Below are 12,218 nucleotides of genomic sequence, written 5' to 3'. Positions count from 1 at the left end.
ATGGAGCTAAATCTCTCATATTGCTTGACAGTTACATAAATAACAGGGTACAAGAGGCCCCTTTTGTGTTACTGTTATGTCGACAAAATTTCTCTTTAGCAAAGCATGAGAGCAAGGTTTAAAAGGGATTAAGGGAAAGCCAGCCTTGAAATTATAAGAAGTTTCATCAGTACATTTAAGAGCAGGACTAAATGAGCATCCCTTTGAAGAAGCAGAGGGGGATTGGTGATGTGTATACTTTAGCAAAACCTTTATGTATTCTGGGTGTGGAAGTGAAGCCATTTAATCACTTATGATATGATTGTGAGGCTAGTTGGTTGCATATGTAAGACAGCTATTAGTTAGGCTAAACCACAGGCCACTTATAGGACACTTGTATATCAGATTGGAACATAATATTACAGAATCTTAGTGAAAAGTCTTTTCTTGTGCCTTCCTTAAGACTGTGGTTTAGTTTAAATTGATGGGGTAAGTAATATACTGAAACCTTGGTTGTTGACTCCTTATGAAAAGAACCAATACATTTCAAGACTTTTATAAATATTACCTAAGTCTATACAAGTTTCTGAAATGTTCTTTAAGTAGATGTTTGTATATACATTTAGTTTTGTAATAACTAAAATTAAATTATTATTATACCAAGATTGTGTGTGACTGGCCCTTAGATCAAAGTCACATTGTGCACCTTGCTAAAATTATTATTTGGTAATATTCACAGTCCGCTATCCAAATGTTAGTAACTCTTATAAGGTGCAGATGCACTTAAGTGAAAGTGATGATATCGTGGCAGATACTTATAGAAGAGCATCATACACTGAATCTTTTACTTATGCTAATGCCGTGCTGTTCCCTTTGTCCAGGACAGACACATGAAGGCTGATCTGTTGTAGAGAAGACATAATTAAACAGTCAATTTCCACTGAGACCACCAATGCACTGCATTGCTGAGTGTGGAGAATCTGCATAACAAGCAAACACATTCAAGATACACAAGTGGATGCAAATCCCCTGACCTAAAACAATGTAGCCCTGTCCAGCAGAACAGGGCAGGTTGTGGAGCAAGTTTATGGAGCAGGTTCATGCAGGGACCATTGCAAATGTGTCAAATCCAAAGTCCAGTTTTCTAAACCAAACTCATAAATACACAAAGCTTGTAGCAGTCACACACTTTTCCTGAGGGAATGTCAATTTGCCAATAGAATTGGGTGATTAGGACAAATGTCATTCCCATAGGCTACATGCAAAATATGCATGAGATCTTCATCACTGCAGATGCATGAGATCTTCATCACTGCAGATAAGCATTTTGTCCCTCAATGCCTCTTTTGTGCACACTCAAGTAGATACTTGAGTAAAAAAGTTGTTAAAAGCTTAAAAAGCAATAGACCTAATGAAGAACACTTAACACACACTTGTTTTGTCTATTTTATTGGCGAAAACATCTTAAACATTTTGACCCATTGGACATATATAACATGGCAAAACGTATTGAGAACATTTCCTTTGAAGCATAATCACAGATTCAAAAACTGCAACATTTGCAGTGTCTCATACATTTATAAAAATAACAAGAACAATCATAAAAATAGACAAGACAAAACACTTTTTCTCTAAATGTTGATTGCAAAAGACTGCATACAGAAATAGATTTTTTCAGACAATGCAATACAATGAGGTGACCCACAATGTCTATTTTATTTAGGCACAATCACTAAAGGACAGACAGACTGGGGCTAGGAACTAGGCAGCTGTAAGAACCTCACTTAGAGTAAAGCTACTATACATGCCCTGTGGACTCCTAAGTAGAAATAATCAACTGAGATTTGAGACACACGTCTGAAATAAGTACTTTGTGGCAATGAACTGTTGCTGGTCTTTTTGCTGTCTGTAAACACTGCATTGTTATGAGATTTGGCAAAGCTGAAGCATGTCTTATATACAGTTTTATAGGTATGAATGAAGTATAAACAAAACAACAGACATAAGTGGAGCAACCCTATAAAAACACATCTTAGGTTGAAGTGTTATGTCAGATGCAAACTGCATTCTCTTAAAAGTGCAGCTGTACAGTAATCATTGAGCCGCAGATCAACCCCAGCACCAGCTGCACCCATCTGTCCAGACTCACTTCTCTCCTACAACACTGAACATGCTTTTTATTTGGGTCCTCGTACTGATTTCATCCTATCAACATATGATCAGCACCACAAATCTTGTGAATATAGGTCTAATGATCTTTTCAGCCCAAAAGGCTTGTGTGTAAACCCTAAATGCATTGTCTGCAGAGCAGCCTCTATAAGTTCAAGCTCTTGAGCAGAGGCTGAGGAATTCCCTGCAAGGGTGCTACAGCAAACAGTGTGTCATCATCCGAGGTGTCGACAAATATCTTTCCTAGAGGAAGTCTAGGAGCACATACCAACTGACAGCCCTTTCTGCCCTTTTCTGTGAATTCTCCCTTAAATGTCACATAGAAGCACCACCATAGACTATATAGGAAACTGTAAGTTGCTGATGATCTTATACATTTGTAAACCTTAGTTACTCTCAGGAATCGAGCTCACGCTAACAGTATGTTTGGTTTTATGTGCACACTTTGCACCAGTTCTCCCATATTAACATGAACAATGTGAATCTTGCTCCGACTTGTCTCATAATTTCAGCAGAATTCTACTTGCTGAAAAATGCAGCTATTTTTCATCCAAATTTACGCCGTAGTGTCTGCAGAAGTTAATTACATTCATGACCCTTTGTCTAGAGGCTACTGCCTTGTGTCTCCTATGAACTAAGAAACGCTTATGTCTACAAATGAGTATTGGCCAACTCACTCTCTTTCTGCCCCAACAGGCTGTAGGCACTTATCAAAACGTATGTTCATGTATACAAATAGACACAAGCTTTATATTTAGTTATCGTTGCCCACCAAAATTGGGTTTTATTATCATAAGAAACAATCAAATAATCTTTGGTCTGTAAACAACCATACTCAAAGCTATTTTTGAGGTGAGACGTGTGTTTGATATCCAAACTGTAAGTGCCATCTCACCACAGTTCATCTGTCAGGTGTTCACTGTAGGATGTTGGACAGATTCAGCCCACAGCACCAGCAGACTAATCATATCACTAATAAAACAACATGCCCACCAACAAAGTTTTGTTGCTTCATTGTTGGCCACCATTCATATCTAAATGGAGTCTTTCGAAATGTGAGATATTCACTTTAACTAAAGACCAAGAGGATTTTATTTGCTAGCCATACAAACTTATGTAGGAAAACACAGCTTTGATGCAAAACATTATCCTCCCATAAGTCTCCTTTATAAGGCTCTCAGCTGTTTGGCAGAGCTGACTGTTTAAATAAGTGGGTCCCTCCCTCTCATGCCAGACTCAGTTACAGGGCAGCCAGGTGGAGTAGGCAGGCTGCTGGCAGGCAAATACTGGCTGAACCTGTGCAATATAGTAGTTACTGAAGTTGCCGTCTGCTACATAAGGAGCGGGTTGGTAGTAGCAGGTGACGTTGGCTACATTAGGAATGACATTCTGCTCTGCCAGAACGCGTACCGCTAACATAGCTATAAGTCCTAAAGTTTGCCGCCTCTCATGTCCCATCAGGCACACTGTACTTTCATTAACCACTCCATGGAGTGTCATTAGGTAGTCATACTTGCGATCCTCAAGGCCCACAAAGTGGTTCTGAAGGTAAGACTCCAGTTTGCGCTGCTGCTCACCAATGTCAGGAAAGTCAATGAAAAATCGTGAACACATGTACCGCTGGAGGGACTTCATTTCAGTTTCAGAGGCTGCCCTGAAGCCCCTCACCAGCAGGTGGCAGTACTTGAGCAGACCCCCACCGCGGATCTCCTCTGGGTTTCGGGTGCAGATGATCTTGTGCTGTAGGTGGTCCAGGGCCTCACCAAAGTCCCCATAGACACTCTCTCCCATGATGGTGGGATGGAAGGTTTCAGCCATGGGGTTCTCAGAGCATTCATAAAACAGCAGCAGTGAGTCCAGTTTGATTTGAAAAGAGTCCACACTGAACTCAAACTGACGCCTCAGAGAGTCCACAAATTTCAGCTCCACATTCTTCCCTCGGTTATTTGACAGAGAGATGAGGCTCCAGCGGTCCGAGTCAGTGCACACTTTCACCATCTTCTGCACATAGGCTTCCTGTGTGAACAAGAAAGTGGAAGACACAACAAATAAATGTGAAATTCTGAAAATACAAGTGTCATCTAGATGATCATTAGGCTACTAAATGTAAAAAAAAAAAAAAAAAAAAAAAAGATTCTGATTGTGAAAAGTTTTAATCACCAATACAGAGATGTTTCCAGTGAATAAGCTTGGGGTTATTAATGTTACTGACCCAAATATAAGCCTCTAGTTGGATGTGGGACATAGGTGCCTGAGCTTAGGATCCCTTCTTAATTGGCTTAGTCTAATCTTCTTAACCACAGAAAAGCAACATTTTACTATCACTGAACTAATCTAATTGCCTATTAGGCTGTGCGTAATGGTCTTTAAGCCTAGTTGAAATAAAGGCAATGTAATCGCATTGCATGTATAAAAGTAAACATACCTTTAACGTTAGAGGCGTTATTTTCTCTTTATTCACACAGTCGGGTAAAAAGTCCAGGAGACAGTCTAGCACTATGTCCTTCACAGTCTGGAAATCGCTTTCTCCTTTGATATGAGCGCAGAAAATGAGATCCAGGTCCTTGTACCCCAGTCCACTGTCCTCGTGCAGAACGTGGCTGGCAGCAGAGCCGTTCAAACGCACCTCTCGGACGTGAATGTGTTTCTCCTCCATACGGCTCCGTACCACTTTCACTATCTGCCGCGGCTGCATCTCCAAAGTGGGGAAATTGCCCCTGCCGTGGATCGGTATGGTCTCAGTTAGAATGGAGTCCAGCCGCTGTACTTGTTCCCAGCTGAGCACGCTCACGTTTGTGTTTTCAGAGTCACTCACTGAACTGACAATAGAGCTCTCGTCTTCTGACATTGTGCCGAAGGGATGAAAAATAATAAACTGAAGCAAAAATAAATTCTTTGACTTCTACGCACTGATGAGTAAAAAGTAATCAGCAGAATTATCCATCTGGTGGTTATTACTCAGTGAAGTTGTTCAAAACAGTCAATCGCAAATAGTGCGTAATTCTGAACTTTCTCTTCCCCTTCAGTGTGTCTTCTCTATGGACTACAGTGCGTCTGTCACTGCGTCCGTGCGCAGCGCAGCCCAGTCTTTGAAGGTTGCTGATGAACCAGGAGGAGGGTTCGCTTTTCCGCCCGTGACTCCATCGCCCGAGGGCACGCCTAGGATTTGATGAATTTGCATGAATAAACTTCTCTCCAGCTCGAGTTAGACGTGCACACCCCTCTCGTCTTCACGGCCGAATCAGACCTCCACTTTGCCTCTCAGGAATTTTACTACCTATTTTCCACGCATCTCCTCCATTTCCGACCTTCTTTCCCGGACAATATATTCAGGTGGAAATTGCCCACTTGTTGGACCAGTTGACCGCTACCTGCTGTGCTGTACGCGCTCTGAGCCAAGTCTGCGCACTGAAGACCAGAGCTGTCTTGACCACGCCCACTCTGAGACTGACAGCTCTCCTCGCTGTGGATCATTAGTGACGCTTATAAAGCAGATCTAGGGATTTGTCTATGAGAGGCTTTCCTCACACTCAAATAAAGAAAATTTTAATTATAGTTTGTTGCACGACCAAGCCACGTTTTGCCAAATAGCGGGATTGAAAACTTTTATTTTCAAATAGAAACCAAACCAGCCTTTACTAGATTGTGTGGGAAGCTTCTGAGTGTAAATTACATCAATTGACTCCACATACCGCTGGCGCCCTCTGTAGGCTAATTTTAACTAAAGTATGAATCACTCTGTGCTGTGGTGTTTACGTGTACTGCGCGACCAAATACTTAAGTGATTAAGAAAATGTTTCTTTTGCTTTTTAAATTGGACGACAAACGATTCCCTAATAATCGACTAAGCCTGTTATCTTCAGACGCCTAATATGTTTGACTCAGGAAGTCTTAGCTTAAGTCCCAACTACAGTTTGTGTAACCTTTGAACCCAAGACCAAAATAATGTTTCCATGTAAAACATTTAGTTTTATTATGTCATGTTTGTATGAATAGTACCAATGCTTACAAGACAGCAGGCTCGTAGGTAACAGTACAAATATTTATGTTATCAACAGTGTCTTGCAAACATAAGGTCAGAGACACAATGTCAATGAATCAATTTGGCAATGCAAAGCCTTGCGTCACTGAAGCTGCCCGGTCTGTAAAACCTCATGATCCCATTTACTCTATGGCGCTGGCTTAAGTCGAGCTCAGGCTGCACACAGCTACCGGCCGAGCTCCTCTGAGGGTACTACTCACTGTCAGATGTGAGATGTATGAGACAAGAGTAGTTTTTAATTGTGTTTGGTTTTCACGCTTTGCTTTGGAAAGACACCGACAGGTCGTGAAATCCAATGCCACATCTGGAAATGTACACGGAGACAGTGTGAAGCAATGAGGAGATCAGTGAATGAGTTTTACAGGCGGACTCAGTATTAGATACACCTGACCTTACAGCTTACATAATGCATAATATGAAGCAAATACTCGTACTGATACTCAGGTAGCCTGCATCCAGCATGTTTGTTTGTGCCAGTCATATATCCAAATAAAGCTGTAGCACTGGGTACAGAAACCTGCAGACCATATGGTATATATAAGTCATATGGACTACAGGTTATGACAAGCATAACAGAACTATAGTGTAATAGTTGCTGGGTGTTGTTCTATACAACTGTTTAAATGTGTGAAACATTTTTCCTCCACAATGTTATGCAATGTTGTGAATTCAGTATGGCAATGCAAATCACCATAGAAAAATAATAACCAGAGAAAATGTACTTGTCTACACCTGCTTTTGTATTTACTTTACTTTACAAATGTATCCTCCAGGCTGTAAAAGTATTCATGTGTCTTCTAAACGGAGCAAGCTAATAAAGCGTAATAAATAAAACTTTTTTTTTTCTTAATAATACTCCCACATAATAACTGACTGTGGGAGTTCAATTTATATTTGTCATAGATGTTTTTACTGTCTGTCTGCGTTCTCTTCAGTTACCATTGCTTTTCTACCTATTGGGGAATAAATACTCCCACACAAATGTTGAAAACAAATTAAACTTTATCATATGTCTGGACAAATCCCTGTCTTCTACTTAAGGAATCTTCTGTTTTTCAGATTACTTGTTTGCTTGTTACCTCAGAGTATGATTAATCCCAAACACAGGATGCATAACAGTCCAAGAAGTCAACACAAATCTAGGTTTTCTAAGATGTTCTAGGCCCTAAATATACACAAACAACAGTTCATTATTGGCCTATGCTTGTATGATTACAAATATGCCCCTATATAAAAGTATGACTCTGACCATCCACATTTGTGCAGCTTTAAAAATCCGCACTGGCATGTAAACTATACCATAACAGCCAACTACTGCCTTCCTCATCCTCACACTTTTCTACAGCACTTTTCATCATCTGTGAAATCCTTGCTTTCACAGCGGTAACTGTATTTCCAATAGGCTCACATTAGTTTTCCCTGTCTGCTGAAAGAGAGATACTCCCTGTGCTGAAGGGATAGTTAGTTTTGGGGGTGGTTCAAAGGCACATGGAGGGGACACAAATGAGATTCCCAGGCTTCTATAGACAAAAAGTGCTCCTGACACTCGTCTCTAAAACCTGGAGAATCGCTTGGCTGTCAAGGTTAACTTAGGTCTTTGAAGAAGCCCTCACATACAGACAATTCCTTTATGTCTAGTCTTTAACAATGTACTATATGTAACTTTTCTGGTGGTGTCTACTATCCACTTGGCTCTATGTGTGCATTATTCCCATGGAGATGCCCCCTCTACAACTTCAATCTATGGAGAGACCTCACTCATAGTAAGAATGCCTGTTTTTCAATGAATGTTTGAGCAATATAGACACCAGAAATTGAATAAATGAAAGATAAGTTAAATACCATATTTAGTCAGGCACAAAATATTTAACAAATACTGGAATCACCAAGAGAACTTCTTTTTTTTTTAGCATCATTTATGTTACCTCATTCCTGCCAGTGGAGGGTGAGTTCTTTGCACTTCTCTGCTAGTGCTCTGTATGCATGAAAATCCAGCTTGAAATACCTTTACTTTTCCATAGGTCTACGTATATAATGTTCTAAGCATAAAACACAGATGCCTGGTGTTCAAAAATAGTTAACAAAATTATGTTTTTGTTGTTCTAAATAAACAACGATTACTCACGATTAAAGAAGGGCTTGTGTTTTCAAATATAATGTTATATATTTGTCTTGATAAGTTTGGAGTCTTGGACATACAAAGCAGTGTTACCATATGTAGGTTCCACATTGACTATAAAGACTATATTCACTCTGGGCCATTGGACTTAGAAACCTTTATCTCACCGCCAACATATCATAGTGTGATTGTATAACCTGCTGATACAATAAAGAGTGAAGGAAAGCTGCTGCTAAAATGCTTGAGGGTCAGAAGAAGTTCTAGACCGGCAGTGCTGTCTCTGTCTTTATGGCGGTATGACGGCATCTCTCCACTTGGACATCATCTGAAATATTCCCTGAGGCGTGCTGAGAAACTGCCACACCTTACACCAAAATGCTTTTAAGTGAGTCCCGCTAATCTCTGCATCACAGTAACTCTGCTTGATTGCACCCTGCGTCTTTGATGGGTGTGTTCATTTACAGTAAGGACATGTCAGAGCAGTCAGCCGTGAGATGCAGATCACTTAGCTTTATTGCTAAATGTTGCAGTGTTAGGCCAGTGGCTACAAATTAAAAAAAAAAAAAAGATACTTACAGTAAAATGTGCACTGCGTAACTTCTAAGGTGGAGGTTATTTATTTGCCTGGAATGTTCCATAGTAGGGCAATAAACATATTTCCCTTCCATTTGTTCAATTACAAGTGTTTTACGGCTTAAAACTACTTTAAAGGCAAGCAGGTGGGGGACCCTCCACCAGAAACATTACAGAGTGCATCTTTAACTAAGTTGAATGAGCTATAGAAAGATGAGAGAGAGCATATGTCATTGGGATAGTAACATAATATGACAATAATATATTTTTTCAGGGGTGCAGAAGGTGCTCAAAATGTTTACATAGTATAGGGTAAAAGTACCATCTCTGTGCAGTATTTATTAAATGAAAGAAAGGATAATACTTACTTACTTTAATGGTAAAATATAATATTTCTTATAACAAAAATTTTAATGTTATGGTTGGGAACAGTACTAGACAGCAGATTTTTGATTGCTACTACTGCATTAGTCTCATAGCTTTTGGATGCCAATTTGACCGCCACCATTCATTCTCTCACACCCCATATTCACATACATTGGTAAGAGGTAAGGTCTCTTGCCCAATGACATAATTACAGACTGCATTTCTTCCCATGTTGCTCAAATTGTACATAGCACAGCGTATTTATAGTGATCAAGGCATGGGTACAAATATACATTAAAGGTTAACTATGAAACATTTTTGGTGAGGTCTCTGCTTGTCTCCATGGAGATGTCATTGTGCAGAATTGAATGTTCCACAGTATGGCATAAGTATAGTGTTCTTGTTGCTATGTACCTTTGCCTTTGCCAACTGGTCACAAGCTAGTATCCAGGTATCCCTACTCAGCCATCACCCATCTCTGACACACACTGAGCTTATCCAATGATTTGGTTTACCCACAAAGCTCTGCTGTATGTCACAGGTCTACACTGGTCCTGCCAAGACACACGTGGTTCAAAGTGTGGCTTAAAGATACGTCATCAGAGGGAAGAGGCGAGAGGAAGTCACGTTCGTATTCTCTCACTCAGAGTAAAACACTTAGTGAAGCCTGAGTGCAGATAATCCAAAGATGAATGTCACTAAATAGGATTGAGAGGGCTAGTCGAACCTCACCCCTCTATGACTCAGGCTATTAAGAGAAACTAAGAAGCCGGAAGGGTTTGAGCCACAGGGCAGAAGTCACACAGTATGATAAACTAAACACCACACAGTTACAATACACATAGTTTAACTGTGTGTATCTGATGGAATTGGTGCTGTGGCCAAAGGGTATAGCAGGGTGGCACAGGGAAAGACATTGCACAGTATTTTATCAAAGAAGGGAGTGGAGTTACATACACTTGTTTTGGAATAATCCTGGTTTGTAGTTCTAGCACATTTTTTCAGCAAGAATCGTCATGTATAAGATTGTGACTTGTTCTCACAAAGATGATCTTTTAAAATGTTTACAAATTGGTGGTGAAAGATCATAAAAATGTAGCCACTATACTATTTCGGAGAAAAAAAAAAGTTCTCCTCAACCTTAGAGGTTTCCTGGTGGTGATCAAGCATCTGCTTGTCTCATGGAAGTCTTATAGCTTTAACTGGAATGTTTCACAGTAGGGCATGGAACTCATCTTTCATTTATTCAGTTACAGCTGTTTTTAATGCTAAAAATACTTGGTTTTTGGTGAATACGTTTTGGATCCCATAAGTTTCACAGTTTGCTAAATATAATGTTATACACTTTGAACAGTGAATATATATAAGTTAATGTCATAGACACAGGATCTTGAAAAGGAAGGAGGGGGCAGGCTGTTACAAAACTTTAGGTAAGTGTTAGATAAGTTTTGGTTTAGAAAGTTAGGACATAATACCAGAGGGAAACAATGAGTATACGCTTGCAAGTTACAATATCTGAACTCGTAAGATGGTGTACTTCTGGACAGTCAGTGTGACTGGGCTGTTCTGAGATAAAATCAAATGATGGCCAACCTTCGGTTCCTTGGCTTTAAATGTCTGCATCAATGAACCAGTAAATATACTGAATTAACAGCAGTGCAGGTGCTCACAACACAAGTCACAACTGCGCCGTGCATCAACAAATGGCACCCACTCAGTTATGGTCATTGGGTTTTAACATCTGTGCCAAGTACCAAAAGCGTAGTGTATTTTCTTACGGGTAGATAGAAGAGTTGAATAGACAGTGTCTCCAGTGCAGGACTTTTACAGTGTCTCAAAGTCAAAGTGTTGGACTTAATAATATACACATTCAGTCACAGTCTGTAGCATTCATGTAAGGTTGAAACCATCCATCCATTTTCTTCCACTTATCCAGGGCCAGGTTATGGGGGCAGCAGTCTAAGCAGGGACTCTCAAACTTTCCTCACCCCAGACACGTCCTCCAGCTCCTCTGTTGGAAACCCAGGCCAGCAGATAGACATTGCCCCTCCAGCGTGTCCTGGGTCTTCTCCGGGGCCTCCTCCTGGTGGGATATGCCCAGAATAGCTCCCTAGGGAGGCGTCCAGGGGGCATCCTGAACAAATGCCTGAGCCACTTCAGCTTGCTCCTCTTGTCGTGGAGGAGCAGCAGCTCTACTCCAAGCTCCTTCTGTGTGACTGAGCTCCTCACCTTATCTCTAAGGGAGCACTCAGCCACCCGGCGGAGGAAGCTCATTTCGGCCGCTTGTATCCACGATCTTATCCTTTTGAGGAGCGTAGATTGACCAGTAAATCAAGACCTTTGCCTTTCAACTCAGCTCCTTCTTTATCACAACAGTCCGATACAGTGTCCGCAGTACTGATGTGGGCTTGCTTATTGCCCCACTGCTCAGCCACCACATGTTGGAGTTTCCCTGTGAATGAGAGGGTCTCGTCCCTGTGCCTTCAGGTCGGGGACAGTTCTTTTACTGTTGTGTTGACCTATGGGCCAAACAGCAGTGCAGAGTACCCTTCTTGGAGTCCCTGGGAGGTGTACTAGACAGAGCACCAACTGGGGACTCCTTTGTTGTACTGGGGGACTTCAACACCCAGGTGGGCAACGACAATGACACTTTGAGAGGAGTGATCAGAAAGTTGAAACCAAACAGATCATATGAACCAAAAATAACCCCTTGGTCCTGGTAAAAGTGTAATTCCCAAGTAAATGTGGTGTAGTAAAGATATTCATTGTGAAACGCGACTTTCTGATCACAGGTTTGTGTCACTCTGCGTAAAGATGCAGCCAAATGAGTCCCAATGAAATGAATGATGATTAGGTATTGTTAACCTCCTTCAAAGGATAGTTCTAATTTTCATTGATTTATTGTCCCCCCCAGACCAAACTGAGAGTTTTGCCCATGTTTTGCCCCTTTAACTTGAGATAGATGTGGTA

General features: G+C 40.8%; 1 protein-coding gene across 1 annotated transcript; it reads right to left on the bottom strand.

Moving 5' to 3' along the window:
• Positions 1-1,419: 1,419 nt before the first annotated feature.
• tent5aa (terminal nucleotidyltransferase 5Aa) lies at positions 1,420-5,558 on the bottom strand. The gene is made up of 2 exons (XM_033981379.2): positions 4,574-5,558; positions 1,420-4,164 (listed from the first exon to the last, which is right to left on the bottom strand). The coding sequence occupies exons 1-2, from the start codon at positions 4,994-4,996 to the stop codon at positions 3,385-3,387; spliced, it is 1,203 nt and encodes a 400-aa protein (XP_033837270.1). The 5' UTR covers positions 4,997-5,558; the 3' UTR covers positions 1,420-3,384.
• Between the last annotated feature and the right edge of the window lie 6,660 nt (positions 5,559-12,218).

Source organism: Periophthalmus magnuspinnatus, chromosome 16 (genome assembly GCF_009829125.3).
Source record: "Periophthalmus magnuspinnatus isolate fPerMag1 chromosome 16, fPerMag1.2.pri, whole genome shotgun sequence".
In the NCBI taxonomy this organism is placed as follows: domain Eukaryota; kingdom Metazoa; phylum Chordata; class Actinopteri; order Gobiiformes; family Gobiidae; genus Periophthalmus; species Periophthalmus magnuspinnatus.
Note: the sequence above shows the minus strand (reverse complement) of the source record. Positions and strands in the feature narration are given on the sequence as shown.

Bases quoted from the DNA above. Each gene is read 5' to 3' on its own strand.
- tent5aa (XM_033981379.2), bottom strand. From the start codon at position 4,996: ATGTCAGAAGACGAGAGCTCTATTGTCAGTTCAGTGAGTGACTCTGAA. The intron at 4,165-4,573 runs GTATGTTTACTT...TTGTTCACACAG, and splicing joins TAACGCCTCTAACGTTAAAG to GAAGCCTATGTGCAGAAGAT.